At 46.3% G+C, this 13496-nt stretch overlaps 2 protein-coding genes across 4 annotated transcripts; one reads left to right on the forward strand and one right to left on the reverse strand.

Moving 5' to 3' along the window:
- Positions 1 to 67: 67 nt before the first annotated feature.
- On the forward strand, positions 68 to 6832 carry LOC120650715 (pentatricopeptide repeat-containing protein At1g62680, mitochondrial-like). 3 transcript variants are annotated; one of them, XM_039927946.1, is made up of 4 exons: positions 68 to 1475; positions 3530 to 5386; positions 5889 to 5991; positions 6161 to 6832. In XM_039927946.1, the coding sequence occupies exons 1-2, from the start codon at positions 540 to 542 to the stop codon at positions 5381 to 5383; spliced, it is 2790 nt and encodes a 929-aa protein (XP_039783880.1). In that variant the 5' UTR covers positions 68 to 539; the 3' UTR covers positions 5384 to 5386; positions 5889 to 5991; positions 6161 to 6832. The 3 variants fall into 3 exon arrangements, with proteins under 3 accessions (XP_039783880.1, XP_039783881.1, XP_039783879.1); XM_039927947.1 differs by having other exon boundaries at positions 5912 to 5991; XM_039927945.1 differs by having other exon boundaries at positions 74 to 1475; positions 5908 to 5991.
- A 2142-nt stretch (positions 6833 to 8974) lies between these two features.
- On the reverse strand, positions 8975 to 12609 carry LOC120650726. The gene has a single exon (XM_039927956.1). The coding sequence runs from the start codon at positions 9797 to 9799 to the stop codon at positions 9236 to 9238; it is 564 nt and encodes a 187-aa protein (XP_039783890.1). The 5' UTR covers positions 9800 to 12609; the 3' UTR covers positions 8975 to 9235.
- Positions 12610 to 13496: the final 887 nt, after the last annotated feature.

The following is a 13496-nucleotide window of genomic DNA, read 5'->3' on the forward strand; positions in this document are numbered from 1 at the left end:
GGAGTCGCACCCTGCCACGTGCACAGTAAACTCGCCACGCTACAGTGTTTTTTTTGTAGCGGACGAAACGCCGCCTCACATCTGTGGCGAGCCAGGCTGTGGCGTGGCGTCCAGTGGCCATAAACCAAACAACCCATCGCCGCCCTCCGTCTCCCTCGCGTCACTGCCGTGCCTCCGTCCTCTTCATCCTGCTGCTCGCGACACCCGCGGGTGCGACTGCTGCCGGCGATGAGGAGGAGCCCGCCGCCGCCCCTTCTCGCTGCTGCCGCCACCTCTCCTGACGCCGCCGCCGCACCTCTCTGACGCCGCCGCCGCGCCTCCTTCCGCCTACCGCCGCCGCCGCGCCTCCTTCCTCCTCCCCCCAGCAGTGCGGGCGGGGCGCGGGTGCTCCGCGGTGAGGTGCGGCGCCGGCGTGGCCGGCAGGCTGCGCCGAGAGTTACCTATTTCCTCAGGAACCCTTGGTCTCTAAACTCTCTAGCAACTGGGCGCACCTCCTACTAACTACTCTCTACCAGCTCGCACGCAAGGTGTTTGTGGGAATGTTCCTTCGGCAGCTGCAGCGCCAAGCGCGGCGGCAGTGCGCACCCCATCCGCCTCGGGATCTCCCCGGCCTCCTTCACCTCTTCCACTCGCCGTCCATCGTCCCTCCTGAAGCCTCGACCACGCCCCCGCGCCGGTCTCCACCTGTGCGAGTACAAGGCTCGCCTTGCTCCAGTTCTGGCCCCCTTGGCTCCTGCTTCCGCATTGATGTGGTCGACTCCGACCTATGGCCCGCGTCCCTGGGTTTTCTGCCGGAGCCTGCACCTGGCAGCGAGTTCACAGATGACTTTCAGCAACACGAGGGTGATGAGATACATGATTCGGATGACGAGATCGATGACATGAGGCACCGCAAGAAGCTGTTCTACAAGCTGGACAGGGGCTCGCGGGAGTTTGAGGAGAATAGCGTGCCCTTGCGTCGCAGCAGAAAGAGGGAGAAAGCCAACACCAAGAATTCAAAGGAATGCATGAACGTGGAGCCTATCAAGCCTGTTTCTGCCAATGTTCCAAAGCTGAAGGCAAAGCGTTCAGCACGCGACGACAGCATAGTTGAGGTGAAGCGGGAACGGGTGCCAACGTTCAACCAGATGACCGATCCTTACCACCACCCTTTCTGCCTTGATATACATGTCACCAAAGGGTCAGTGCGTGCTTGCTTCGTGCACCGAGTGACCAGCAGGGTGGTGGCTGTTGCACACTCCATATCAAAGGATATGAAGTTTGATCTGGGTTCAAGGAAGGGTAAGGGTTTGAAGGCCTGTGCGGCTGTTGGTGCCGTGCTTGCGAAGCGTGCCATAGAGGATGATATTCACAATGCAGTGTATACACCAAGGAAAGGAGATAGGATTGAAGGAAAAATTGAGGTTGTGTTGCGTGCAATAATTGATAATGGAGTTGATGTGAAGGTGAAACTGAAGCAAAGAAAGCCAATAAAGGTATTCCATAGTTGCTTATTGTTGCATTTATTATATATGGTGTTGAACTTGAGTAGAGGCTGTTGTGAGTTTCTCTAGTAATATTGCAGTACTTTAAAAGACTACATTGCTGATGCTCATGTGTGTTACTCATACACGACTGAAATTTGGACCAAGTTGGGAAAAATGCAAAAATGAACAGAAGCAGTTCCGTAGTGAAATTTCCATGTTGTTGTGGAACTGCATCGAAACATTTGTTGATATGCTTACATAATATATCTGTTGTGTTATAAATTAATATTTTTCTGTAAGAAAATACATTCAGCTTTGCTAAATAGAAGGAAAAGGGCAAAACTTAGATGCTGACAGTATTTTGACACTGGTAATTATTGCTGTGGCTAAAATTACAATAAGCTATCATGAAGTAAACTTTTTAATTCCTGAAAAGAAAATCAGGTGAATAGAATTGGCCTTTAATCTTAATCATGAACAGCCACCTCAGTTTATCTTTATTTTTATTTTGACGTGAACACCTGATTTTATCTTGTAAAACCTATCTTATGCATTTGTCTTCGTGGCTATCAAAGTCTGGGCCCTCTTCATCTTTTGTATTTCATGGCTATCATGACAGTAGAAAACCTGCAAAACTCTTGCCAACCTGTATAGAGCCTGGGCTTCTGAGTGATGCCACCTTCAAACTTATTTATAACCTCTCTGGTACTTTTCTGCTCAAGCTTTTGGAACAAAAGACATTTTAGTTTTACTGTTGCTAAGTTTACAAGTTAACTATGATGTACCATATTGAGAAGCAAAAATGTTCAGAATGCTGTTCTAGTAAACCAATTTCTCTTGTCTTCATCCAACATTGCAGTGCTGAGGTTTTTGGTTTTCAGTACATTACTCTGCTCACATGGTCAGCTACATCTTTAAAGCAACACATGAATATCAATCTGTCCCTTTGCAATGGGAGTCATCAGTGTTACAATTGCTATGGCACCGCCACCATTAAGAACCCACAATGCTTGATCTCACTGTTTTCTTTTACCTTTACTTGCAGAAAACACTGGTGGTGCAGCAAGATCAGTCCCCCTGAAAGGTCAGCAATTGTTCAGCACCATGAGCCCAAATGCTTCAAAATTCATGAAATTATCTAGAAAACTGATGACTGAAAGAGGAACAGGCAGCTGATGGGAATGCGTGCAGTTCTCCTAGATGGCCCTAACGTTCTTGTTCCATGTACTCACAAATCACCTGCTTCGGTAGTACTTCACAACCTCAACATTCAGCCAGTGCTACACACATAAACTCAGCATGTTTAAAGTCTGCAGTATGTACTGAAGGGTTATCATTGCCCTGTGCTCAGTTTGTTGCTGACAACCCAAGCTCCAGTGAGTAATTCATATCCCTGAATTGATGCACACAACTTACAGCATGTATGGGCAGTTGAGCACTCACAGCCAGTTATAGTGCTACTTGTGCAATGGAAACGAGCCTCTGCTTGGGCCCGAGAATCAGAAATGTTAACTGTCAAGTGCCATCAGAATTCCCTTCGAAAAAGTGCCATCAGAAAGACAAACTTGCCTGCACTGCACTTGTGTTCTTCAGAATGCTTCTGTCTCGATGATGGCGCAGCCTTCACAATAGGCACAGCACGGTGGCACTGTGATGGTATTGGTATGTGATGTCCACATTGGTGTTTCTGATAGCCATTTGTGCCAAGTCCATTGCTGCTCACCAAAGCTTGAGCCGTGTAATTTTGGCTCCTGAACTGAACTGATGCACAGAACACGAAGGCACGCATAGTCTTGCTTCTGGAACGAAAAGCAAAAACTCTTGAATCGTTTACGGCTTTGTGTAAAAATGTTTGCTTACCTTGCTTCCTTTTCTTTTCTTTTCTTTTCCTTTTTTCTGAAATGTTTAAGTACTTTTAAAAAAAACTGAAATGTTTACTTCTGTTGTGGCCATAACGATAGCAAACCTCTGTGCCTCTCTGCAGTTCGTCTTGCTGGCCGGGGCCGCCGGGCGCTTCGCCTCCGTCCGCAAGGGTGGTTTCTTTGTGTTTTCCCCCGCTTCAGGCGATCGCCGCCCCCATCACCCACCCTGCCGGAGAGCCTCCGCCTCGGCCTGCCCTCCACACGGACGGGGTGAAATCGAGCAAATCCACCCAGCCCCCGTGTGCAAATCCCACCCAAAACCCCTCTCACGGTCCATCCCCATGCCGCTCGCCACGCTGCTCGCGCACCTCACGGCCGGCCGCTACGGCCGCGTGGTGGAGCTCACGGGCGGCGGCGCACCGCGTCCTGCGCCGCCTCCTCCGCACCGCGCCGCTGCCCCCTCTCCCGCACCTCGTCTCCCTCGCGCGGTGGTCGCGGGCCCACTTCCGCGCGCCGCTCCCGCTCCCGCTGCACGCCCTCCTCCTCGTCCGCCTCGCCTCCCGCGGCGGCGGCGGCGGCCACTACCCGCTCCTTCGCTCCGAACTGCACGACCTCGCGGTCGCGCGCCTCCACTCCCCGGCTTCCATCCTCCGCGCCCTCTCCGGCTTGTCCCCGTCCGCGCCGCTCATCGCCGACATGCTCGTCCTCGCGCTCGCCCGGGATCGCCAGCCGCTGGCCGCATACGAGGCATTCGTCCTCGCGGGCGCCGAATACCCGCGCCACCGCCCCTCGGCCTTCTCCGTCACCGCCTTGCTGGCCGCCCTCGTCCACGCCGATCGGGTCGACCTCGCCGAGAGGACGTTCAAGGCGGAGCTGCGGCGGCGCTTGTCGCCGGACGTGATCACCTTCAACACCGTCATCTCCGGGCTCTGCAAGATCGGTCAGCTTCGCAAGGCCGGCGACGTCGTCAAGGACATGAGGGCATGGGGGCTGGCGCCCTCAGTGGTCACGTACAACACTCTCATCGACGGGTACTTCAAGTCCCGTCAAGCGGGGAAGATGTATCATGTCGATGTGCTGTTGAAAGAGATGATCGATGCCGGCCTTTCTCTGAATGTGGTTACATTCAATTTGTTGATTAATGGGTATTGTAAGGAATCCAACATTACAGCTGCAGTGAAGGTCTTCGAGGAGATGAAGCAGCACGGGATTGCCGCGAATGTGGTGACATACATTTCACTTGTTTCCGGGCTCTGCGGTGAGGGGAAGGTGGAGGAAGGCATGAAGCTGGTGAAAGAGACGGAGGAGCTGGGGTTGGCATGCCCTGTGCCTATCCTGAACTGTGTGCTGAATGGGTTTTGCAAGAATGGCATGATGGTGGAAGCTGAGGACTGGATTGATGGTATGGAACAGAGTGACATGAAACCCAATGTGATTACTTACAGTACCTTGGTCAATGGATACCGCCGTCTGGGAAAGATGGAGGAGGCGGTGGCAGTGAAGGAGGCAGGGAAAGGGATTAGTCCAAATATTAACATATATAATTGCTTGTTAGCAGGGTTTACGAGTAGTTGGGATTGGAGCAGTGTTTCAAGCCTTCTCGATGAGATGAAGGAGAAAGGTGTGAAAGCAGATGTTGTCACTTATAATGTGCTTATTGGCGCGCTTTGTTGCAAAGGTGAGGTCTGGAAAGCAGTAAAGCTCTTGGATGAGATGTCAGAGGTTGGTTTGGAGCCAAAACATCTGACCTACAATACCATTATAGAAGGGTTTTGTGAGAAGGGGGACTATAAAGCTGCCCATGAAATTAGGAGTAGGATGAACAGATGTAAGAAACGGGCGAATGTGGCCACATATAATGTGTTTCTCAAGTACTTCTGCAAGATGGGCAAGATGGAGGAGGCTAATGAGCTCCTGAATGAAATGTTGGAGAAAGGTCTAGTTCCAAATAGGGCCACTTATAAAATAATCAATGCAGGCATGGTAGAAAAAGGCTTTGTGCCTGATATAAGAGGATTTGCAGCAGATATTTCTAAGAGCTTGACATCTTCCTGAAAGGTATGCTCTTGCAGTGTAGTAATATAGTTTGTTAGAACTTGCTGTAATGTAGGTGTGACGTGTGACTCTAATTTCTGCTAGGTCATGTTTGCCTTGTCTAGGTTTGGGTTTGGGATTATAATTACTTCTTGAGATTAGGAGTTGCAATCCTTATTTCTGCTAGGTCATATTTTGCCTTGTCTAGATTTGGATGTGGAATTGTGATTCCCTGTTGGAGCTTGGGATACGAATATCAATCCTTATTTCTGCTAGGTCATGTTTTGCCACGTATATGCTGTATGTGATCATTTCATTTGTCTGAGGTGTAATGTGGCCATGTGGGAGCAAATCTGTCCATTAGGCAGCTCAGTTGTCAAAGAATCATCCGCTCCAATGACCATATGGTTAGTTAACTGTTATGAGTCCACCAATGTCTGTGTGCATTAGTATTAGTATTAAAAAGATTTGCTCAGCTAGTATTTATATTGCCGTATCATAATATAATTTATTTGAGATGTTCAAGTACTATTTCTAAACATCAGACAGAATGCTGAGAACTTGAGGATTGGATGCAAGCATTTCTCCTACTTCATCTACAGACCTGTGGATCTGAGAATGGCAACCCGGTATGTCTCCTTGTCACTATGCTTCTTAGTTACCAGTTTACCACAAGATTTGTATTTTTAAGTTTATCAGAATAGTGAAATTACGAGTGTATAAATGCCGGATCTCAGTTACTGACCTATTTTGTTTGGTTTACAAGGGACATGAAAAATCTGCTGAAATTATTTGCAGGTGCTGGGTTGAAAGTCTAGAAGATTGATCATGTTTTGAGGACTGGAGATGAAGGCATTTAAAAGACCATCTGGCGTTTCTTTTCACTGGGTACTGCAAAGGTGCATGTTTATGTTTAGTTGGTTTTCAGGAATCTCATCTATGCAATGCACAATATACGACGTCGTTGCTTGACATGTCATGATGCTAGCAGCCCAAAAGAACACTTAGCTTATCATCAGATCAAGGCTTGCATACCCCTTTCTGTTGATTTATACAATGTGAGTCAGTCGATGGCAATCTCATGAGAAAATAGGGCACTGGAGTGCCTTGTGGTTATCATCAAAACCCAACTCCTGCGGTTGCTTGAACAAATGTCACATGATTGATTATTCCATGTTCGAGGCAATAATCTTCATGAGTCATGACAAATGGAGCTTTTGACAATTCCTTTGAGAAGGTACCACTGGTATTGCAGTATCTATCATGTAAGTAGACCCATCCCATCAGTATGATGCCGCATGACTTCGATGTTCGGCCTATTAAGCAGGCCCTTTGTATGGTCCTGGCTTATGTACTTGACTATGTGTGCTATAGTTGTCGATTGACAGATATTGTGATGAGCATCTCATCTTTTACTACTTGACTGTACAAGAAAAATATACTTGTGGCAAGAGAGTTATATTTTGATCATCCACTGCTCTTTGTGTATTTCTTTTGGCGGAAAGTATGTTTTGACTCAGCTTGGTCTTGTTGTACATCACGAGTTCCAAATTTGAAGTTGTATTCTTTTGTATGGTCATGGCTTGTGTACTACTCAATTCAAGGGGGTCTCAAACAGAAACAGCTTTGGTTTATTTGGTAGGCTGCGGTGCCACGGCGCAAAGGCCGCTGGTCCATGGAGCATCGCATAAGCCTGTTTTACTGTGGTCCCTCGGTTCCAAATTTTAAAATCATTCTAACTTTTTTGAGAGTCAAAACATTTCAAGGTTGATCTAGTACTAACATAAATATCATTAAATTCTTTATTAAATATATCTTCATAGTATATCTATTTGGATCTATAAATTTTTATAATCTTTTCTATAACTTTGATGAAACATAAACACAGTTTGACTCTAAAAAAAAAGCTGGAACGACAATTTGAAAAGGAGCGAGTAGTTGCCAATTGAGCTGACGTTAAGAAATTTGCTGAGGAGCACACATCAGGCGTGAGCCTGCGACCGCAGGTAACTCTTGCGCAAAACACTAGTTTCCCGATTACTGAGGAATACTCCCTCCGTTCCAGAATATAAGTATTTGTTGACTTTTGCTATTCATGTTTGACCATTTGTCTTATTTAAAAAATGTATGAAAATGTAAAAACAGTTATGATATACTTAAAATATATACAATGATAAAACATGTCATAATAAAATAAATAATATTTTCACAAATTTTTCGAATAAGACGAACGGTCAAATATGAATCGCAGAAATCGATAAATACTTATATTTTGAGACGGAGGGAATATGAATTAAAGCTGACTCTACTACGCAATGGGTGTGTTTAGATGCCCCAAAAACTCCCCAAAAACCAAACTTTCCATCACATCTCCATAACATCGAAACATTAAATATAGCAAATGACCCATGCATGGAGTAATAAATGTAAGTAAATAAAAAAACTAATTGCATAGTTTTGATATACGTTACGAGACGAATGTTTTAAGCCTAGTTAGGTTATGGTAAAATAATATTTACCACACAAACGAAAAATACTACAATGTCCAATGTGACTTTTCGCATATATTTTCCCTCCATCTAAACACAGCCAATGTCGCGTTCATCAACTTTTCAGCACCAATGATTCTTCCAACCGTACAACGTCAGTTCCAGAGTACTTATTTCGTACACACCTCTCCAGCAGCAGGTACAACGACCAATCAGAAAATGAATCACGGTCAAGCATCCAAACTAAACTTTTTTTTTCTAAAACAATAGATTGTATGCATATGATAATCGACCTGATATGAACACCTTACTGTCAATTTGTCATTCATAGACCGTCTAGTTCAGAGCAAACAAGCAGGATGCAGCCGGGGCAATCATTAAGATCAAATTGAACTCAGAAGTTAAGTAACAGTAATATCTCCTGAATAATCATACAAAGTAGACGACCCAAGTTAGTTACATTACCATCATAAGGTTCCCATTTTAAGCAACAGATAAGCACATAACACTCAATAAGCCAAAGCAAATCAAATCCAGCCACAACCTAATAGCATTGCCAAAATGATAATCAGTTATAAAACGACACCAGGAGCGTTTGAAGTGACTACCATCTGCACATTTCAATACTAATTCAGATTAATCTGTCTTATGCGGAGATTTTGTGCTCATGACCTTAAGCAGCACATATACGAATGTTAGGTCATACGAATTAACATGCATGTACCTGCCCTGTCTTGAACATGGCGGCAATGCTATAACCGGCCCCTGACTGGTAGATAAACACCAACCAATATTCAGAAATCACAACACGGTGCACACAGAAACCATTAGATAGCTGTTGCCAATACCATTTAGCAAAAGAAATTGATCATCATTCATCAACACATTTCATACTACCTGTTCAGCTAGTGCAACCGCAAGCACTTCAGTCCAAAATAACCACTAGTGCACATACAAGCAAAGAATCGTAGGCCAACCAAGATGATCCTCAGATGGCTAATCAAACATGCCATCGTGCATCAGGGAAGAGCAGTAATTAAAATGTCTTGAATTGGGATACAAATCTGTCAAAAGTAAACAACCAACCACAACCATGCTATCAAAGCTGGGCCACAATACATGAGACAGCAGAACAAAGAACATTGTTTCCGAAGAACATTTCGCAATGCATAACATTGATTGATAAATCCATCAGAAATAAGCACAATTCATAGCTTAGGCGCACTTCAGGAGCATATTCACAAGGAGGGAAAACCCCTAGTACTTCCAACCAAACATCACATACAGACATTACGAATCACTCAACACATAATCATATGGTCATAGATCATCCCACTGCATGAAATTGCCCTTCCTCCCGGGAGCACCACCAAACCCTACCCCTCTAGTTCTTACCACCGTCGTGAACCTCGAGTTCCTGGATGATGACGTAGCCGACCTTCTTAGGGCTCTCGGTGTCGGATGCCTCGTCCTCTTCGTCGTAGAGCTCTTCGTACGGGGAGGCTGTGGCGCCGCCCGCGACCATGGACCAGACGAGGTACACGGAGGCGGCGGTGAGCGCGCCGCAGGCGACGCCGAAGAGGAGCCCAACGACGACCACGAGGATGTCCCTGGCGCGCTCCTGGGGCCCGGCGGCCGCCGCGTGGGCGGGGTGGGGGAGCTCGGGGCGGCGGATCTGGACGTTGGCGGGGATGGAGTGGAGGTGGTGGTGGTTGCGGTGGCCCTGGTGGAGGTGCGGGCCGAGGCGGCGGACGCGGAACACGGTGACGACCGTGGCGACGTGGGGGACGCCGCGGTAGTGGTGGTGGGCTGCGGCGCCGCCGCCGCTGGGGTTGGGGTTTGGGTCAGCCGGGAAGGCGACGAGGAAGGTGCGGCACGGGCGCGCGTCGGCGGCGAGGAGGGACGCGGCGGCGACGGCGAGCAGCAGGAGGAGACGGCGGGCGGCCATGGCGGGCAGGCGGCGGCGGAGAGCCTGATTTGTGTCCGGGGAAAGGGAAGAAGGTTCGCTCGGAGAAAATGGAGGAGCTCGGAGTCGACTCGTCAGCAGGGTTAACCGAACCGTCGGTAACCGGTCCGGTCTGGTTTCGGTTTGGTCCGGTCCCAAATCGGCCCAAATTCAAAATTTAAATTTGAATTCCAAAAAATGATAAATTTTCAAAAAAATTCTAAAAATACTTCAAGGTGCAACGAATCTAATGGTGTCAAATTTTCTCAAAAATTCGTTCGTTTAGCATACTTTTCGGGCATTTAAAGTTAAAACAAAAAAGAAAAGGAAAAAAAATAGACGCCCATTAAGGCCCACTTGGTAAACCGGTAAAACCGGCCGGTAAACCAGTCTAACCGGCCGGTATACCGGTTACACATGCGATTTTAAATTTGGATTTGAATTCAAACCGGCCGGTAAACCGGTCAAACCGACCGGTAAACCGGTCTAACCGGTCGGTATACCGGTACGAACCGGTTGAACTGAGTTTTTTTAATTTAAATTTGAATTTGACCGGTTTCTACCGGTAACCGGTGCAACTGGTCTGGTAAACCGGAACCGGAGCCTGGCGGTTACCGGAGACCGGTCGGTTAGGTGAACCCTGCTCTTCAGACGGGGAGCGAGGGGAATCCGAGGGGTGACTGACTTTTTGCAGTGTAGCCCCTTTTGTTCCACATTGTTAGGTGGCCTTTGGTTGCCTATTTTAGTTCCTGAACTAAAAAAATTCTAGTCTGTCTATTTGGTTTTAGGGACTAAAAGAGACTAAAGACCAATAAATAAGTGCACAAAGTACCACAATACCTCTAAGTTGTATGCATCTAAGAGATGGGGAACGGAGGTAGGAGGTGGAATAGTAGATCTCATGTGAGCTTTAAGAGCGTCCACAACGGTTAGCTATTTAGCTAGCTAGATCTGATGCGACAATAAAAAATAGGAAAAAAAATAGTCACTAGCGATGAGCAAATAGCTGATTTATTTCACGTAACACAAGAACATGTGAGAGAAATGTGTGGGTCCAATAGTATAAAATAGTTTTTTCTTTTATCTCTCACTTCCACATCAACAGACTACGTAGCTAGTACTAACTATTACCATTGCGGACGCCTAGGGCATCCCCAACCCTTCATGTAGGATAGTGTCCATGGCATTAACTGCATTGCTATATAGGAATTTTAACTTATGTGGCATAATAATAGATGAGAGAGTGGAGAGAGAGGAAGAAACTGGATTCCATGTAAGACCCAATGTCAATATGTAAATCAATAATTCGAAGTGAGGTGATGTCTTCATAATAAATGAATAACAAATATGATAGGTGGAGAAAAATAGAGTGAGGTTAATAGAAATCCGTACCGAGACATCATGGATTTCAAAAGTATAATTTCTAAAGGTGATTTTTTGATGATGTGGATACTACTCATAGACATTATGGGTTAGGATTTCCCTAGGTCCCAAAAAACTTTCTCAAGAGAGACTTTTAATTCTTTAGCCCCAATTAGTACTTTAGATCCTAAAAGTTCTTTCTATTTGGTTCTTTAGGAACTAAAGTACCTGAGACTTTTGAATAAGTCCGCCTAGGCCTACGGAGTGAGAGCTTAACGGTGGAGACGTAAAGTACGAGTATATACTATATATCCAACCACCGGGAGAATAATAGTAGGGTTAAATTATAACAAAAAATTTTGAAAAAAATATGAGTATCCACATCAAATTGAGATGTCCTCCCTAACAGTGACGCGTGGACCCTTACGTCAACGATTCAACGGTAAGAACACACAAGTAGCAATATGCTTAATCTATTATGTAAATAAAATTCTCTTGTATGAAAGCTAATAAATGAATAGGAAGCTATCAGATTTATTTGTAATTGAGTTGTACTTGAATGGTTGTACTAAAACCAATTCTAGGCTCTAAAACAAGTAGTAGCAATGTAGCATGCACCGGGTTTGTTTTAATGTATATTAAACTAGGGGTGTGTTTAGTTGCTGAAAAAATTTGAGTTTTTGACACTGTAGCAGTTTGGTACTCCCTTCAGTCTTTAGGCTAATTTCAGTTACCGTGAGCATCAAAATAAGCGCCATGTCGATTTTCAAGCGACGTGGCGTAGAGATTCTTAGTGACATTGCTCGATATCTCAGACATGGGTTTTCTACCTACGTTGCCCTTTGGCTTTTGCGTCTATACTCTTGTTTATTCGGGAACACGGGCACACGCGGACACGCCGCACCGACAATCTCGAGGGCATGTTGCCGATGGATACCCAGCATCCGTACCCAAATTCATATCTATATTATTTGGGGAGGGTATGAATTATCCATTTGCTTATGGATATGGGTAGGATAATAAAGAGTATTACCCATTTCACCCGTGTACCCAGCCAGCAGCCACCTTCAGCTTGCATCAAGGCCTTGGCGCGTGGACAGGCAGAGACAGCAGCCTTGTCGCAGGCTCGGCTCGCCATTCCTCTCAGTATCTGCGCAGGCGCGCAGCTTTCATGGCCATGCGAGCTCCGACGACGCTGCGCTTCCGTCGCATCTCGGTCCCACGCTGCCAGAGAAGCAGGACCTACCTGCCGTCGGTGGCTGGGCAGCAAGGTCGACGCTGCATCCTCGCCGCCGCCGTCGAGCTCTTCGAGGGCGGCAGGAATAGAATCCGGCCGCTGAACATGCTGCACCCGAGCATTCTGCAGCTCGACGACACCTCCCTCCACTTCCTACTACACAGGTCCTCGATCCCCAAGGAGAGACGGAGCGAGCGAGGATCAGTAGGCTTATCCATGTCTGTTGGGTATTATCCTACCCGTTTAATGTTGGATAATTGGGGATGGATAAATCGTGGGTATGAGTACGGGTGACCCGTGGCTCCCCCCAACGACATCGTGACTCGAGGCCCTGTTGTTGCATTGCTGACTCGAGGCACGTCACCACGAAGTCATTTTGGGCAGTTTTTTTATTTTTTTATTTTTTTATTTTTGTTTTTTACAAAAAATATATTTTCGCTTTCAAAATTTAATGGCGGTCCCGTACTTGCAGCATTCTGAATTCATAATTCGAACTAATCAGCGTCGTCTCGTGCATTTAGAAGATCAACGACTACACCTTGGCAGCAAAAAGGCCTTCTTTATGCCATAGAGTCGATCTCGCGGATAGGCGGGTTACATTTCTTTATGCTATTTGTACCCGTCACCGGTTTATGGATGAGTGCTATTGGCGTAGTTGGGTTGGCTCTGAACCTACGTGCCTATGACTTCGTTTACCAGGAAATCCGTAGGTCAAAGCCGTAGCGCGCGCCCTGTAGTTTTGAAGCAGGGCGAGACAACTTTAGCTAGGAGCCTCTTTTACTTCTGCCCAGCTCCCCGAAAACAATCAAAAAAGGCATCATTTTGATTTTCCAATTTGGAAAATCACATATTCGTTTCCTTCATATGAACATAAAAATACAATGACTCAAAGAAGTTCCTACCACGAACTTTGTACCGCACGGATTACTTTGAACTCGGTTTGTCGTAATACTATTCATATAACATATAATGGTCTAACAGTTCATTGGTGCTGCAAAAGTGTCCTTGCATTGCAAGGTAGCATAAACGAAGTTTGAGTACAAAATATGAAAACCAAGACGACAGGTCCATAATAACAATAGAGAAATAAGTGGCAACAAC

The sequence above is a fragment of the Panicum virgatum genome, chromosome 9K (assembly GCF_016808335.1).
Source record: "Panicum virgatum strain AP13 chromosome 9K, P.virgatum_v5, whole genome shotgun sequence".
NCBI classification, from domain to species: domain Eukaryota; kingdom Viridiplantae; phylum Streptophyta; class Magnoliopsida; order Poales; family Poaceae; genus Panicum; species Panicum virgatum.